The 17,798-nt window shown below is 42.4% G+C and overlaps 1 protein-coding gene across 1 annotated transcript in view; it reads right to left on the reverse strand.

Moving 5' to 3' along the window:
* The window catches only part of LOC145347823 (laminin subunit gamma-1-like), a 67,530-nt gene that overhangs the window by 16,518 nt on the left and 33,214 nt on the right, over window positions 1–17,798 (reverse strand). The window contains exons 9-16 of the mRNA XM_080195712.1: window positions 15,140–15,361; window positions 10,345–10,512; window positions 8,517–8,750; window positions 7,701–7,876; window positions 3,890–4,046; window positions 2,211–2,416; window positions 1,065–1,141; window positions 810–947 (exon numbers count right to left, since the gene is read on the reverse strand). Coding sequence (XP_080051838.1) covers window positions 810–947; window positions 1,065–1,141; window positions 2,211–2,416; window positions 3,890–4,046; window positions 7,701–7,876; window positions 8,517–8,750; window positions 10,345–10,512; window positions 15,140–15,361 — 1,378 coding nt within the window. The remainder of the gene's footprint in view (window positions 1–809; window positions 948–1,064; window positions 1,142–2,210; window positions 2,417–3,889; window positions 4,047–7,700; window positions 7,877–8,516; window positions 8,751–10,344; window positions 10,513–15,139; window positions 15,362–17,798) is intronic.

Raw genomic sequence — 17,798 nt, forward strand, 5'->3', positions numbered from 1 at the left:
CGAAAACCATTATGCGTTGAAACACCTGAGCCCCAGGGACACATTTCTTGATTGAGAGCTCTGGCTCTCTAATATACGCTGTCAATTTCACAATGTTCACTTGCATAAGATAAAGTGGTCTCAATGTTTGCAGCCTCTGATACTTTCAAGGGTCTGGATGACTAACACTTTTATTGGCCAATAGTAAAAGGGAGATTTTTAAGAAGGTGGGAAGTTATCCATGAATAACTGTTTATTTAAAGTTTTAGTTGACACATCCTACTACAGCATTCACTGCTTTTATGAAGTGTACGGTGGGTGAATGGACATGGAAGGTAATAGAGCTTGTTTGAGGGGCATATCTTGGCATAGAGGCATGAGATGCCATGGGGATGGGTGCAAGGCATAAGATGGCATAGATGAGGAGTGTGCAGGGAGTGAGATGGTGTGAGGAGCAAGGGCTGGAGAGATTTTCTGGTCTTCTAAACAACCTGCCATATACCCAGCATCTTCTGAACTCTTCCCTCATCAGCTGGCCTGATTGCAACCCATACTCATGCTACCTCCACCCCCCAACCACACCCACACACACAGAAAAGCCCATCCTTGCAGCCACTTTCTCCCAAGGTAGGCCGAGTTGGGAATTTGCCCAACTCCACAAGCCACCTTGAGGATAAAAATCCAGCCCATTGTCTCCAATCAATAGACTTCTTACTGTCATTCCATTCAAAAATGGAGATTGCTTACAATGACATATAAAAATAATGTGTAATGCAAGCATTCAAATTAGTATTCTCAGATAGCACCCATTGAAACTTGCTCCCACTTACTGCTGATTTAGGAGATTGATGGATTTTGTGGTTTTCTGATCCTCTTTGATAACTTGAGTAATCAATTCCAGGACTTCAAATGATGACTGGTTAGCAGTTTTACTGAACTGTGCGATGTCATCGGCATCTCTCACATGCCTGAATGAAGGGAAACAAAAAGATAAGCTCTTAATATTTTGTGGTGAAGTTTTGAGATGAAACTGCGACTGGGAAATATGTTGGAAATCGAAATGTAAATTAAAAGACCACTCTTACTTATCAGCCAATCTCCGAGCCTCCTCCGCTAGACCTGCCAGGTTGCTACCTCCAACAGGGCCCGTTGGCAGTGATGGCTGTAAAAATAAATGGTCCACTTATTACACTTGGCAACAAAATCTCAGCTATCTAAACATTAAAAGTTAACAAAATAAAACTGATCTCCCGAAAATGCTGTACTCCTCTTCCCTGATATTAGTGATCCGCTATTATTTTGCCCAAATATTCATTCTACATAAACATATTTTCCTCTAAGAGTTGCCTTGTATCAGTGAGAGTGAAATCCCATTGCCCTCTGAAACTAATCTATTGAAATTAATTATGGCAACACAAGCTTAGATCAACAGAGGACGGGGATTGAATTTGGTTACTATCCTGGTGTATACATTCAGTTTCACATTGAACAGTGCAACTTTTCATGAGCTACTGTGAAGCTTTAACATTGTTTTTGTAAAGTTTATTTATTAATCACAAGTAGGCTTATATTAACACTGCAATGAAGTTACTGTGAAATTCCCCTAGTCACCACCCTCCAACACCTGTTTGGGTACACTGAGGGAGAATTTAGCACGGCCAATGCACCTAACCAACACATCTTTCAGACTGTGGGAGGAAACCGGAGCACCCGGAGGAAATCTACACTCCACACAGACAGCGACCAAAGCCGGGAACCGAACCTGGATCCTTGGCGCTGTGAGGTAACAGCACTAACCACTGTGCCACTGTGCCATCCGTGGTGAGAGTCAGCCTGGAACATTGTGAGATAAATTGATAATGCCTCCAAGGTTTGTATTAACACCCACACAGTTCAAATACATTGTGTAACTTTCATATGTAGTTCTTGTTCTAGTTCTCATTACAAGGGCCCATATCACAACAAAATAAGACATTGTGTCATAACACGGGACAGTGTCATACCAATGGGTTGTCTCATAACTTGTATATCTCTCAATACTTATCATTGGTATAGAGTTTGTGAAGTTTTAAAGGTTTAAAATGCCAGGACCGCCTTGGGTCGATTCACTCTGCCGACAAATGTTTTTGTCTTCACTGTAGCTCTTTCTATTTTGTATCTGTCAGAGCTATTGACTGAGTTTTTAAACAACAACTGATAAGAAAATCCCTTTTTGGCTCATGAGGACTTACCATTTGGCCCAATTTTGTTCTACTTTCCTGGACCTTTGTCCTGACATTGTTTAGCAACCTCTCTGTATCTCGGATGCGATTGTTGTATGTTAGTGTTAACTTTCTAGTCTCATCAACAGTTTTCCCAATGGTGTTCAGCTGAGATGTCTCTGTTCCCAACTTCTTGTTAAGGTTCTTCAATTGGTCAAGATTGTTTTCATCATCGACTGTAGAAAGAATCAGATTTTTACTATTGAGGGCAAATATTGTATATTCTTCAAGTTGTGCCTCTTGAAGGTCACCACACTCGTCACTTGTGCTTGGCAACTGTACCATCTAATCTGTCTCTTTTTTTACATTAGCCCAGGAAGAACCCAGGTTCAATCTGTTTCAAGTTAGTTGCTCTCAGCTAGCAAGGGTATTAATATTACCTCAGTACCTGTAAATTTTCAGGGGGGGTAACCATCAGCCATTGTGCCCAATCCCACTTTCTATTCTTATTGGAAGGTGTCCAATCATAAATGTTACATGATTATCAACGTTGGACTTAACTTCTCCTGGCCAGATGGCTTGGTGAACCTGCCAGGGATTATATTTGAAGATTGCTCTACCTGGATGAATTGCTGGAGAACAGTTAATATCATACAAGCCTATGAAATTTACAAGCAGGAAAAGACTAGCCTGAAGTATTGTGATTGTATACTTCTTACTCTGCCCTACCCACCCCACCACTCCCCAGTCACACAGCAATGTTATCCCACATGCCCCCACCCCAATGAAACAGCAATGTTATTTCCTGGAAGAGGCAAATAAAAAAAGGTTCAATAAGAAGAAAGAACAGAAAATGTCCTCTCCATCCCACCTTAAACAAAAGAAGAATCTGGAGAACTACGTTCCAACAAGCATCACCTTCAGGAAAAAACTGGATAAAATTGTGAATGAATCCAAAAAAAAACCAGGATCTTCCAGAATTATTTTTACAGCCAATCTGAACAAAGGAGACTTTATCAGCCTCAACAATCTAACACTGACACTAAGTGAGACTACCCCAAGACGTACAGTCACACTGGCTGATGGTTACCCCCTGAAAATTCACAGGACTGAGGAGTTCAGGGTTGCAGTGAGGGGACAGGGGAGGGCAGTTAGGGCTGCGGGGGGGGGGGTGGGGCGGGGTGGTTGGCAGTCAGGGCGATCGGGACTGCCAGGGTTGAGCAAGGGGGAGATCAAGGCGGGCCAGTGAGAATGCTGTAGGATTGGGGCTGGCCCAGAGATGTCCAGAAAGCCTGTGATCGGGGGCTTGGGCATTCTATGTGGTAGTATTGGGGAGAGCAGGCCTGGTCAGCGATTGAGCTGGCCAGTGATTGTGAGACTGGCAGTGCGGGGCTACTGTGCATGTGCTAATCTCCGCTCTGGCAGATCAGCACATGTGCAGTGGTTTGCTCAGCGCGCTGCTGCCAGCCTCTTGAGTGGGAATAGGCCACGCCCTGTGACTTTTAATAAGATTCATGCTAGTGCATTCTGCAGTACTTAGAGAGTGGGAGATTCATCTTGAAAATCCTGCTGGAAGAACCAAGTGGATTTACTCCAGTTTTTACACAAATTTGACACTTAGAATTTTTTTCAGAGAATTCCACACTTTATATTTTTGCTTTATATAACTCTTTAAAGTGTTTTGTTACCAAGCTAAAATAAAAAATTACTTTCAACTTCTTTAGCTTGAGTCATCATTTTGTTAAGGGACATTGATGCTCTTCTCAGTCTTTCCTCAAAGTCCTTGTCATGTGATGGATTCCCATTTGTCTTCATTTTTGTGATTAAAATTTCCAGATCTCTAACCACATTCTTGTGTTTTAATACCTGAATGATAGACACACAACATGACATGAAAAGCACACAGCAAGAAATCAAAGACAAATTCCAACAACTTAGGCAGTTAACGCTCCTTACTATCCAAAATTTTACATCGAGCAAACAGAGCTTCACAGTTCTTTTAAACCTCGGAAAGGAGCTGTAAAATATGGTTCCTAACAAAATAAAGCAAGGAAAACTTTAAGAAGTTTGGGAATCTCACATCGGCAGTGACTTAAGTGATTGCTTTAGGGTTCCAGAGGGTAACTCATTGACATCCGATAACCTAATTCATGGTCAAGCAATATTGATTTAAAGTACAATCGTCTTCACTTCTAAAGGATGCTTTTGTGCTTTCGTTTCAAATCTCCAATTTTTGTAGCCCCCTAGTTATGAGGAAATTGTAAACATGTGTAGGAAGTTCACAGTTAGAATGTTGTTAGAAATAGTGAGGCTTTTGTTTGAAAAGTTAAACTACAAATTAACTTCACTGCATTGTTCTATCTGAGAATGAAGAATGATGGAGAATATAGCTAAGTGTCATTTTAAGGTAAGTACTCAAAGCCTGGGGGCTTAAAATGCATTCAGTGAAATGTTAAAATGAAGTGAGAAGGATACGGGAGATCAGATATGCAAATCCACAGGCTGTAATTTATTTCTCATGACTAGGCCATCCTGATAACATTGAGTGATTAAGTTAGCGTGGGGGGGGGGGTGATAGCTTCCTATGTTTCTTTGTGAATTATTTCCTCTGTGACTCCAAGGAGAACAATTCCCAAAATTACAGTTCAACAAGAGATTTCAGATGTTAATGTCTGTTTTGTTTTACAAGATCCGTTTGCCTTATCCACTTCCACTTTCAATCATGCTGTCCTGCACCCAGTGGTTTAGAGTTGAATATATTTTCACAGGCACTGGCCACCTGTGCTAACACTGTCCAGATCACCATAGTTGAAATTTGAGTCAATTCAAACACTGAAGCATACAGATGGGTAGGGTTCTGCTTTCAACCAGTTTTCAAATGTATATACTATCCATTTGGTCAATGCAATTTACAAACTGAGCATCAGTAATGACTAGTAATGCTTCACAAAACATATTTGCAAAATGAAGATGACTGCCATATTGGTGGTTATTTTCCAAACGTCGCTGGATTCCGGGGAAGTGCCGGAAGATTGGAAAATGGCTAATGTTACGCCGTTGTTTAAGAAGGGTTCCAGGCAAAAGGCAGGGAATTATAGGCCGGTTAGTTTAACGTCTGTTGTGGGTAAAATGTTAGAATCCGTCATTAAGGAGGAAATAGCGAGGCATCTTGAGGGCAATTGCTTGATAGAGCAGACGCAGCATGGTTTCGTTAAAGGGAAGTCGTGTCTGACAAATTTACTGGAGTTCTATGAGGATGTGTCTAGGGCGGTGGGTAAAGGAGAGCCGGTGGATGTGGTCTTTCTTGATTTTCAGAAGGCGTTTGACAAGGTACCTCACAAGAGGTTATTGCAGAAGGTCAGGGGACAGGGAGTTGGGGGTAGGGTGTTAGCGTGGATAGAGGATTGGTTGTCAAATAGGAGGCAGAGAGTGGGGGTCAATGGGTGCTATTCGGATTGGCAGTTGGTGACTAGTGGAATGCCCCAGGGGTCGGTGCTGGGGCCTCAGCTATTTACCATTTATATAGATGATCTGGAGGAGGGAACCGAGTGTAGGTTTCCAAATTTGCTGATGACACCAAGATTGGTGGAATGGCAAATTGTGCGGAGGGTGTGGAGAGTCTGCAGAAGGATCTAGGTAGGCTGGGCGAATGGGCCAGGAACTGGCAAATGGAATTTAATGTTGGCAAGTGCGAGGTGGTCCACTTTGGTAGGAATAATGGTAGGAAGGATTATTACTTACGTGGCAAAAAACTGCAGCAGGCGACGGTGCAGAGGGACCTCGGGGTCCTTGTGCATGAGTCGCAAAAACCCAGCTTGCAGGTGGTGCAGCAGGTGGTCAGGAAGGCAAATGGGATGCTGGCCTTCATCGCGAGGGGGATTGAATATAAAAGTAGGGAGGTCTTGCTGCAGCTGTATAGGGCATTGGTGAGGCCGCAGCTGGAGTACTGTGTGCAGTTTTGGGCGCCATACTTACACAAGGATATTTTGGCCTTGGAGGGAGTGCAGAGGAGGTTTACTTGGCTGATGCCGGAGTTGAGGGGGTTGAGCTATGAGGAGGGGCTGAATAAACTAGGCTTGTACTCGTTAGAGTTTAAAAGAATGAGGGGAGATCTCATTGAGACGTATAAGATGATGAATGGGATGGATAGGATAGAGGTGGAGAGATTCTTCCCGCTCAGAAAGGACAGTAGGTCTAGGGGGCACAGCCTCAAGATAAAGGGGGGGCGGTTTAGAACGGAGTTGAGGAAGAACTTCTTCACTCAAAGGGTGGTGAATCTCTGGAATTCTCTGCCCGTTGAAGTGGTGGAGGCTACCTCGCTAAATATTTTTAAGACGCGGGTTGATGGGTTTTTGATAAGCGAGGGGATTAAGGGTTATGGGGAGAGGGCGGGAATGTGGAACTGAGCCACGACAGATCAGCCATGATCTTATTGAATGGCGGGGCAGGCTCGAAGGGCTAGATGGCCTACTCCTGCTCCTATTTCTTATGTTCTTTATGTTCTTATATTAATATAACAACAATGTCACATTTGTGAACAGATACTTACTGGAAGTGTATTTAACTCACAGCTATGCAACTATGTAGATGTATTTAATGGTATAGGCTAGGTGCCATCTTCTCACCATCTTTGGTGGCAATGTAGAGAAAGGGATAACAGCAACATGTTGTGTTGTTAACACATGACTACATGGTCCCACAAGTAGTGTTCCTATAACTATAGTAATCTGCCATTCTTCACCACTTATTCACAAGGCTTTTTGAGAGTGAAATCATATTGATAACATATGTATTCTCTCATTGATAAGTAATTCTTCCATTTGGTACTTTAACAAAGGCTTAACCCATTTAAGGTAAAGAAGTCAATGCTTTTGTGGACACAAACTCAGTAACGTGTCTATTATTAATATCACACAATAATACTTCCACTCAGCAGCCCCAAATATCTAGTGTTTTCCAGTGCGAGTAGAGGTACAGTGTAATGCTGATTTAAGATAGAGAAAATTTGTATGCTCGATTTCTGCCAGTCTTAGACTATACCGTAGATTCTTCAATCTTTCATGCTTATTAAGAAAACCTCTGTGTAAATCTTCTGCCACTTATTTCTCCTCAGTGAGGCCTACCCTGCATTGCCTGTCTCATTAAATTGTTTTTTCAATCACATTACATTAAAAATTGAAAACTTCTGCCGTTATCTTTTGTTGAACATGCTGTGTGTAATGCAAATGATAGATTGATGCCTTCGTACTAGAAGAGGAGCTTCATGGACAGTTTAATGCTAGTAATAGACTCAAATTCACTCACTGATTTTCCTTTGTTTGTGACAGATGTTTCTGTCCAGTGTATGCTAATAAGATTAGCTGCAAGAATGGTGTAAAAATAGATATAATTTTCCACATATCATTGAATAAGTGGAAATGAGGAAATTCTTAAAAACAAAAGCTGACTTAATATTCTCTTAGCGAAGTGCAGTATTAATGTCTTCTTCAACTCTTGTGCAAATGGGGGTCAGATGCATACCTTGTTTTTTACTGCTTGATAACAGTTTGGGCACTCCTGGCATCCTGTGGTGCTATTGTAATAGGTGTCTCCTGCACACTGGTTACACTTATCTCCAAAGACTCCTGACTTGCAATCACATGTTCCATCATTCCTGCACTGTAAGGACCAAGAACCACTTGGGTCACAGTTGCATGCTGTAAGAGTAACAATCATAACATGAAAATGTACGATAAGTCATATTTTGTAAAAATTTCATGACTGTTGTTTAAGTATTGAAACATGTGGGTGGGATTTTCTGGTCCTTCCTACTGGCAAGATCTTCCAGTCCCACTGAAGGCGCATCCCCACCACAGATTTTCCAGTGGCAGCGGCAGGATTCAATGGGAAATTCCATTGAGTGGCCAGTGGTGAGCTGCCTCCTACCACTGAGAAACATGTTGCAGGGACACTGGATAATCCCATCCATACTATTCCATACAAAGCCACTCAGCTGAAGGGCAATTAGGAATAGGCAATAAATGCTGTCCCAGCTAGCGATGTCCACATCCCATGAATGAATAAAAGAAAAAGGACAGATTGTAACTTGCTTTAATGTTGAACTGGGTTTGCTTTGTGCAAAATTGTTTTGATGAAATAGCAAACTTTGGGCAGAATTTTCCCGTCCCGCGGACCATGGGAATTTTGGCAGGCGGAACAGAAAATTTGGTGGACCGTGTAAAGGTCTACTGACCTTGGGCAGGAAAATCCAATCTTTGGGTGCATGCGGTTGGAAAATCTCGTCTTTATGTCATGGAATATAAGCTAGCATACATACAGTTCAAAGACAATTCTTACGTTTGCACTTTTCGGTAGGATTGGAGGCAAGTGCATTCCCATAAAAGCGATCTTTACATCTCTCACAGTGGCGTCCTGCAGTATTGTACAGACATTCCCGGCATTCTCCAGTCCACTGATCACAGATTCTAACCGAATTAGGATCAACATTGTTGTTGCATGAACAAGGTTGGCAGTGCCTGCCTGCCTGTGGGTTACCATAGTATCCTTCCTCACACATCTCACACCGTTTACCTAGGGAATTTGCATAGTAACATTAAGGAATGGAAATTTCATGTGCTTGAACCTCAAAATATGTATTAACTAAGCAAAAAGCAAACTCCATCAAATCAACTATCAACAAACCAAAGTCCATCTATGTTTTTCTCACATTGATAAACCCTGTCATGTTAAATTAATTGTCAAAATAGAACTGGTTAATCCTTCAACAATCTGTATAATAAGGTGCAAATGGAAAAGAGTTTGGCACAAGAACACTTTATAACGGCAGTGAATGGAAATGGCTCAATATATTTGAATTCTGTATAGTGAAATGAATGGAAAGGATTTGGTCTGTTTGATATCTACACAGTGATAATGACTGGATAGGCATTTGATCTATAGAAATTCTCTCTAATGATAGTGGATATAATAATTTGGTGGAATTCTACAGAATGGTGAAATTCAATAGCATGAAATAGCAGTGAGCTTCTGTGGTGATCTGTGTTATGAACTATAATTGATGTAAAGTCCGTGAATCCTTTTCAAATGGAAGTATATAATCACTTGATCTTTCCCCTCATTTGCTGTTTGTGAAGCTTAACTGTGCACAAGCTGATTGCCAGTAATGGCAGTTCAAAGGTACACTGTAGTCTATCATTACAATTATGATGTTTATGAAATTGTTATATGTTGGGAAAGTATCTTTAATTTAAAGTAAAATAAAAGGGCTCATTGAACTGTACTACAGTCTATCTGCCTGCAAACCTGAGTGATTTGTTTGTCGAAATTCGGGGGGGGGGAATGTGGAAAGGGCTGATTTTTGGGTATGGAAGTACAAAGTGTTTATACTTGGTGCCAATAGCCTGTTCTTTAACAATGGATTCACGGTGAGTCTCCAAAGTTTCAGAAAAGTTTTGAATCTGTTGTAAACATTTGTGCTTTAAACTGTGTATTCACTTCCAAGATAGAAGAGAATGTGGATCTGTAGGATAGCTAATCATTATTCCGACCTGGATACAAAGACTATGTGATTCATGATGACATGGAGATGGACTTTGAGAGGAGAAAGGTTTCTATGATATCCCTGAAACTCATAGACAAATTAGTCTGCCAAGAGGGAGAGCAGCTTGAGGCAGTAAGAAGTGATGGTTCACCATGTAGGAATGCGGGCGTGGGCTGACACTCAGACTGAAAAGATCAAAATCATGAGTCATTAAAACAACATTTGTAACATCTGGTTTATAGCAATAAGTAGCGATAGGAAAAAGAGACACATGTCAGGTTATAAATGTAGCATCGTGTATGTTAATTTACAAATGAAGTACAAATAAGACAGATCTTTATTTGGACTGTGCAATGGGGTTTCATTTCAATTATATTCGGATGAACATTCAGGAAGGCAGATAATTGGAGTATGGATAATGAAGAGAGTTTTAGATTATACGGATACATTTTTCATAAGCAGTCACATATTAGCAAACTGTGCTGTATAAGGTGAATAAATAATATTGGATCTAACCTTAGAAGTGCTGAACAGGGTATTTGTGCAAAAGTATCTTGCAGTGTTGTTTCTTTCTGCTGGTGTTATTTTTATGCTTAAAATTGATAGATTATACCTAAAACTTACCCATTGTTTTTGCCGGACAGCCCACACACACTACCTCTGTTGTCCCTGGTGTCACAGTACAACCTGTACCACTTGGACAGGGGCAAATCCTACAGCCACTTGGTTCAGAAGAATCAATGTAATAACCATGTGGGCAATTTCTGGGATGATCATTGGAGAAACAGGAACCTAGCAGGCAACATGAAAAAGCACTTTATTAATAGTGAAAATAATGACAGGACATACAGGTACTGAATTCCAACCCAACATATATTGATTTTTAAAGGTGTTGATTAACACTGAGTCAACTATCATCTCTGTGATTATGTTCCACTATCTTATGGGATTTTTTTTTTATTGAACACTAACTTTGCATAAAACCTCCTCTTTTATCCTATATCCATTTCCATTTAAATATTTGCTTATATTTACCTCATCTATAACTATACTTTGAACAGTGTATCATACCTCCCTTCAGTTTCCTTTAGCTCCAGTCTCCATTTACCTCCGGGTGCTTCGGTTTCCTCCCACAATCCAAAGATGTGTAGGTTAGGTGGGTTACCACGCTAAGTTGCCCCTTAATGTCCCAACACAGGTAGGTTAGGTGGAATAGCCATGGTAAATTTGTGAGGTTATGAAGGATTGGATGGGGGAGGAGGAAGGTGGGCCTGGGTCAGATGATCTTTTGGAGAGTTGGTACAGACTTGGTGGGCTGAATGGCCTCCTGCTGCACTATTGGAATTCTGTGGTTCTAAGTTCAGACATTTGAGCTTTTCTTGGTAACACAGGGACTGACATCTGCTACAAAATTGTTAGCATTCCCACTGATCCAATCTTTAGGAGCCCAGAGTGAATTAAATCCCTAATTGGCAGTGGAAGCTCTTCTACCGGATGCCCCGGCTCCATGGGGACATTTAGTTCTAGATCTTTCCCCAGTAGGGTGGAAATCTTGACTCTGAAGGCTAAGAGCCATTCAAAGGCCAACATCTCTCCATTATCAGCAGTACCACTAGGAGTGATGGTTGTTGCTGGTAATAACATCAGGGATCATTATTGGATTACTGGAGAAATATAACTCATGGCAGAATAGTGGACATGGTGAGGAAACCATGTCACTAGCAAAGAGGGGAGGAGGGATTGAAGGAAAGGTAGGGCAGTGGATCTCAATGGAGCACTTTCTTGCTGCTGAGTCCCTCAATTGAGCACTACACGTCTTCAAACAAGGTGTACGCCCTACCTCTAAATTCATCTGTTTGGTCAGTTTGGGGAGGGATAGGGAAGACGTGGGCATTAAATTTTACCATCCACGCTTAGTCTCTTAATCCCTGGAACCATCCTGGTCATTATTGTTAGGATCCTTTCTATCCTTTTCCTGATAGTGTTCCAGATTTGACTTATAGTTGAGGAGCGTGATCTAACATGTTCTGGGCTGTAGACCAATGCTCTGAAGATGTCCTTTATTGCGTGAGTTACCTGATTGATAATTGCCTCACAAATGAAGCATGGAAAATACAGCTAGTAATTGATTTTGTTCTTAATTTTCAAATGAACACTAAGTTGCCTCAGGCATAAATATTATGCAATACCATAATAAATCGTAAATTTGATCCATCAGTCAAATCCACCTTTGGTCAAAGTCATGAGGGAGAAGCTGGCAAGGTTCATGATTAAATGTAATACAATGTTTCTCTTTCTGGTAATTTCTACAAGGTTTTCTAACTTTTATTAAATTATTAACTGATCGCACTACCATCAAAACTGCCCACAGAAGTTGGTGAATGCAAGGGTGTGAGAGACCTGAATTTATGATCAACAGATTAAATCAAGGATGTTTCAGTGATGTATTTTTAATCTAAAACGTGGCACTTGCTGGAATCCAAAAGCACAGCAACAATTTGGCTAACATTAATGCTCCGATGCCATCTTCTCAATATTGGACTTAGCTGCTCTTGAGAGTTAGTGGGCAGGATTCTTCAGACTCGCTCACCCCAAAACCGGAAAATTCCACCCAAAGTCAACAGACGTCTCCATGGTCCACCCCTCACCTGCTCCAATTCCCATGGTGGGCAGAAAGGTAAAATTTGCCTCAGTGTTTCTCAGCTTTTTATTGATGTTCACTGATCAAATAGATCAACAGGAAAAAATTGTCTGAGGAACAAGGATATCAAATTTCACCAAAGCTGATTTTTAAAAGGGATATCCTTGGTGAGAGATGGGCAATATATTTACAAAATGTGTTTAGGTAACCTTTACCACTTTGTAAATACCTAATTCAACACTGCGTATTACATCAAGATACGTGGTGAAGCCTTGTTATTTCAAGACAGTTTGACTTTATCTTCCTGCACTGTTTTAGCACACCAGCCAAGCTGGAAAATGTCATGTTCATTTGAGGAAGACAAGGTCCCAAAGTGCAAGATGTGTGTGAAGATATAAATTATCATCACATTGTGCAATCTAGTGAACTCACCTCACAAATAAATCCTTTAAAAACATGTAGCTTTGCAACAAATGATTGACTCTGTGCAATACATGGATAATGCTTATAAAAATCACCGGAATAGAACACAAAACATAAGAACATAAGAAATAGGAGCAGGAGTAGGCCATCTAGCCCTTCGAGCCTGCCCCGCCATTCAATAAGATCATAGCTGATCTGTCGTGGCTCAGTTCCACTTTCCCGCCCTCTCCCCATAACCCTTAATCCCCTCGCTTATCAAAAACCCATCAACCCGCGTCTTAAAAATATTTAGCGAGGCAGCCTCCACCACTTCAACGGGCAGAGAATTCCAGAGATTCACCACCCTTTGAGTGAAGAAGTTCCTCCTCAACTCCGTTCTAAACCGCCTCCCCTTTATCTTGAGGCTGTGCCCCCTAGTCCTACTGTCCTTTCTGAGCAGGAAGAGTCTCTCCACCTCTATCCTATCCATCCCATTCATCATCTTATATGTCTCAATGAGATCTCCCCTCATTCTTCTAAACTCTAACGAGTACAAGCCTAGTTTATTCAGCCTCTCCTCATAGCTCAACCCCCTCAACTCCGGTATCAGCCTAGTAAACCTCCTCTGCACTCCCTCCAAGGCCAAAATATCCCTGCGTAAGTGCGGTGACCAAAACTGCACACAGTACTCCAGCTGCGGCCTCACCAATGCCCTATATAGCTGCAGCAAGACCTCCCTACTTTTATATTCAATCCCCCTCGCTATGAAGGCCAGCATCCCAGTCGCCTTCCTGACCACCTGCTGCACCTGCAGGCTGGGTTTTTGCGACTCATGCACAAGGACCCCGAGACATAGAACAGTACAGCACAGTACAGGCCCTTCGGCCCTCAATGTTGTGCCGAGCTATGTCTAAACCCAAGATTAAGTATCACACTCCCTATAATTCTAGTGTGCCCCAAGTGCTTACCCAATAACCACTTGAAAGTTCCTAAAGTGTTCGACTCCACTATCATAGCAGGCAGTGTGTTCCACACTCCAACCACCCTCTGAGTGAAGAATCTATCTCAGACATCCCTCCCGTATCTCCCATCATGAACCTTATAGTTATGCCCCCTAGTAATAGCTACATCAACGGAGGAAATAACTTCTGCACATGTCTTCTATCCCCCTCATCATCTTAAAAACCTCTCATCCTCCTCTGCTGTAAAGAGAAAAGCCCCAGCTCCCTCAACCTTTCCTCATAAGACCTACCCTCCAAACCAGGCAGCGTTCTGGTAAATCTCCTCTGCACTCTCTCCAATGTTTCCACATCCTTCTTATAGTGAGGTGATCAGAACTGAACACAATATTCCAAATGTGGTCTCACCAACATCCGGTATAATTGCAGCATAACCCCACAGCTCTTAAACTCAAACCCCCTGTTAATAAACGCTAACACGCTATAAGCCTTCTTCATGGCTCTATCCACTGGAGAGGCACCTTCAGAGATCTGTGGATATGAACCCCAAGATCTCTGTTCCTCCACATACCTCAGAACCTTGCCATTGACCCTGTAATCTGCATTCAAGTTTGTCCTACCAAAATGAATCACTTCGCACTTATCAGGGTTAAACTCCATCTGCCACTTTTCAGCCCAGCTCTGCATCCTATCAATGTTTCTTTGCAGCCTGCAAGAGCCCCCCATCTCATCCACTACTCCACCAATCTTGGTGTCATTAGCAAATTTACTAATCCACCCTTCAGCACCCTCTTCTAAGTCATTGATAAAAACCACAAATAGCAGAGGACCCAGCACTGATCCCTGTGGTACACCGCTGGTAACTGGCCTCCAGTCTGAAAATTTTCCCTCCACCACAACCCTCTGTCTTCTATGAGACAGCCAGTTACTTATCCAATCGGTCAAATTTCCTTCTATCCCACACCTCCTTATCTTCTTCATGAGCTTACCATGGGGAACCTTATCAAACGCCTTACTAAAATCCATGTATACGACATCAACTGCTCTACCTTCATCCACACACTCAGTTACCTCCTCAAAGAATTCAATTAAATTTGGTGAGGCAGGACTCACCCCTCACGAAACCGTGCTGACCATCCCAGATTAAACTGAATCTTTCCAAATGGTCATAAATCCTATCTCTCAGGACCCTTTCCAATAACTTAGAAAGATAATAAAGAAAGTGAACATCTTCACTTGTAACAATTATTTCAGCTCAAAAGTAGTTACTGTGATCTGATGAGATACAGGATTCCATGCAAAGTTCTCCAGTAATATTTATACTGCCATCTATTTTTACCAAGCATGCCACAAAGCTTAATGAAACAGAGTGATAAATCATGATCTGTAATCGAAGCCAATCTACCAACCAGCTCACCAGTTTCAGGGTCACAGTTATCACTGGAACCTCGACAGGTGCATGGCATACACTTGCTGAAACTTCCAAGTTTGTGATTTTGCCTTGTGTAGCCTCTTGCACATTTCTCACAGAACCGGCCCTCATAACCTGTTGGACATGTGCACTTCTCAACCCACTGAGCAGGGCTTCCAACACCAGGTCGGGCTGTATGGAGAATCACGTTATCAATGTGTCCAGCACCTGTAATAGAAAGAATCTAAGTTACTTCCTGTGTACAGATGTGATGCAGACTGCAGTTGGATTGACTAACCGGGAAAGAGTTGGAGTCAGCTACTGGGGCTGCCAGGAGCCATGACGAGTATACTTTACAGACCTGCCTTAACACAGTGGGTCTTCGTCCCAGTTGTAATGAAGAAGTAAGGTCTCCCAACCCTACCCATCGACCCCCAAACATTCCCTATGCCCCATCTACGCAATCTATGCCAACATCCCCACCCCTTCTATGGCCCCTCACCCCCATGACAAGGTGCACCTCCCAATTTCCCCAACCATTCCTATGACGCCTCCCCTATACAATCCATGGTGAACTATGGTACTTCTATGATCATTCAATACATTGTATGGAAGAAATGAATCTTAGAATGACAATAGGATGTTTAAAAAAGCTTTTTATAAAGTCATTTATTGATAACTTTACACTTTCTTAAACATAAACTGCTTTTTTCTACAGGCAAATAAAAAAGCCAACCACTCTGTCCCTTTCAAGTATCAATAGCAGAAACTGCAAGCATTTGAAACATCTTTATCTTGTGTAAGTAAAAATTACATAATTGACAGCATGAATCAATGAGCCAGAGGTGTCCATCAATGTTTTTTCCTGGAGCTCAGGTATTTCAATACTTTAATGGATTTTTAGGCTCGCACACCCAAGGTTTCAGTCTATGACCAGGAGCTGTTCCTGGTGGAGTAGTTCACTCATCTCAGCATCATACTCCCTTGAGCTGCCTATATTGATATTGAGACACATGCATGAGTTGCCAAAACAAGTGTGGCCTTCTTCAGCTTTTGAACATCAGCCAGGGTGTCTGCCTGCCAAGCTGAAAGACAATGGAGCAACAGTCCTGCTCACTCTACTCTATGCATGAGAGACTTGGACAGCATACTGTCCGAGTATGACAATGCCCTGTCAAGAAGCTCAACCACTTCCACTTGAGCTGCTTCAGGGAATCTCTGCAAATTGAATTCCAGGACAAAATACCAAACACTGAGGGGCTTACCCGAGTTGGCATACCAACCACCCACAACATATCACAACTGAGTTGAGCTGGTCAAGTAACCAGAATGCTTGATCCCCGTTTATCAAAATGAATCTCCCACAGAGAGATTTCAGTCACACAGTGGCATGTTTTCCAGCAGTGGGGGCCACAGGATCATCTGGTCCCGTCAATGTCTATGGTGTTTTGTGTGGCCTGCACACTTTGCCATCAGGGAACCTGCCACAGTGTGGGCTGGGTCACCATCAGCAGGACTGGAAGATCCAGCCAGTGAGAAGGGCCATAAAATTCTGCCCATTGAATCTGGAGTGTGAACTTATGGCCGCCAAAGGAAACACTTCAAGGACATTATGAAGGTGTCACCAGGAATTTTGACATCAACTTTGAGTCCCGAGAAAAGTTTCTCGAGGATTGCCGCACCTGATGAAATGAGATGCATCCTCCTTCAGAAGCAAGTGCAAGTCCAAGGCAGAGAGAAAACACAAGGAGAGGAAATCGCGAACCAGCAATGGATGCAAAACTCAGTCATCCGTGATATCGTCTCCTATTTGCAGCACCTTCTGAGTGCAGATGTGTCTTAGAAGTTACCTGCGTACCCAGCACAACTCTATCAATTACCCCAGATGATGAACATGGTCATCTTCATCTCAAAGGATGGACAAGAGATAAATCTTTTCTCACTTTATCTTACTTCTGCCTCTCGACTTAATTTTTAACACTATCCTTCTTCTACTTCATTTACATAAGAACATAAGAAATAGGAGCAAGAGTAGGCCATCTAGCCCTTCGAGCCTGCCCCGCCATTCAATAAGATCATGGCTGATCTGTCGTGGCTCAGTTCCACATTCCCGCCCTCTCCCCATAACCCTTAATCCCCTCTCTTATCAAGAACCCATCAACCAGCTTCTTAAAAATATTTAGCGAGGCAGCCTCCACCACTTCAACGGGCAGAGAATTCCAGAGATTCACCACCCTTTGAGTGAAGAAGTTCCTCCTCAACTCCGTTCTAAACCGCCTCCCCTTTATCTTGAGGCTGTGCCCCCTAGTCCTACTGTCTTTTTTGAGCGGGAAGATTCTCTCCACCTCTATCCTATCCATCCCATTCATCATCTTATACGTCTCAATGAGATCTCCCCTCATTCTTCTAAACTCTAACGAGTACAAGCCTAGTTTATTCAGCCTCTCCTCATAGCTCAACCCCCTCAACTCCGGTATCAGCCTAGTAAACCTCCTCTGCACTCCCTCCAAGGCCAAAATATCCTTGCGCAGGTGCGGCGCCCAAAACTGCACACAGTACTCCAGCTGCGGCCTCACCAATGCCCTATACAGCTGCAGCAAGACCTCCCTACTTTTATATTCTATCCCCCTCGCTATGAAGGCCAGCATCCCAGTCGCCTTCCTGA

This window comes from Carcharhinus amblyrhynchos, chromosome 9 (genome assembly GCF_965287045.1).
Source record: "Carcharhinus amblyrhynchos chromosome 9, sCarAmb.v2.hapA, whole genome shotgun sequence".
NCBI lineage: Eukaryota > Metazoa > Chordata > Chondrichthyes > Carcharhiniformes > Carcharhinidae > Carcharhinus > Carcharhinus amblyrhynchos.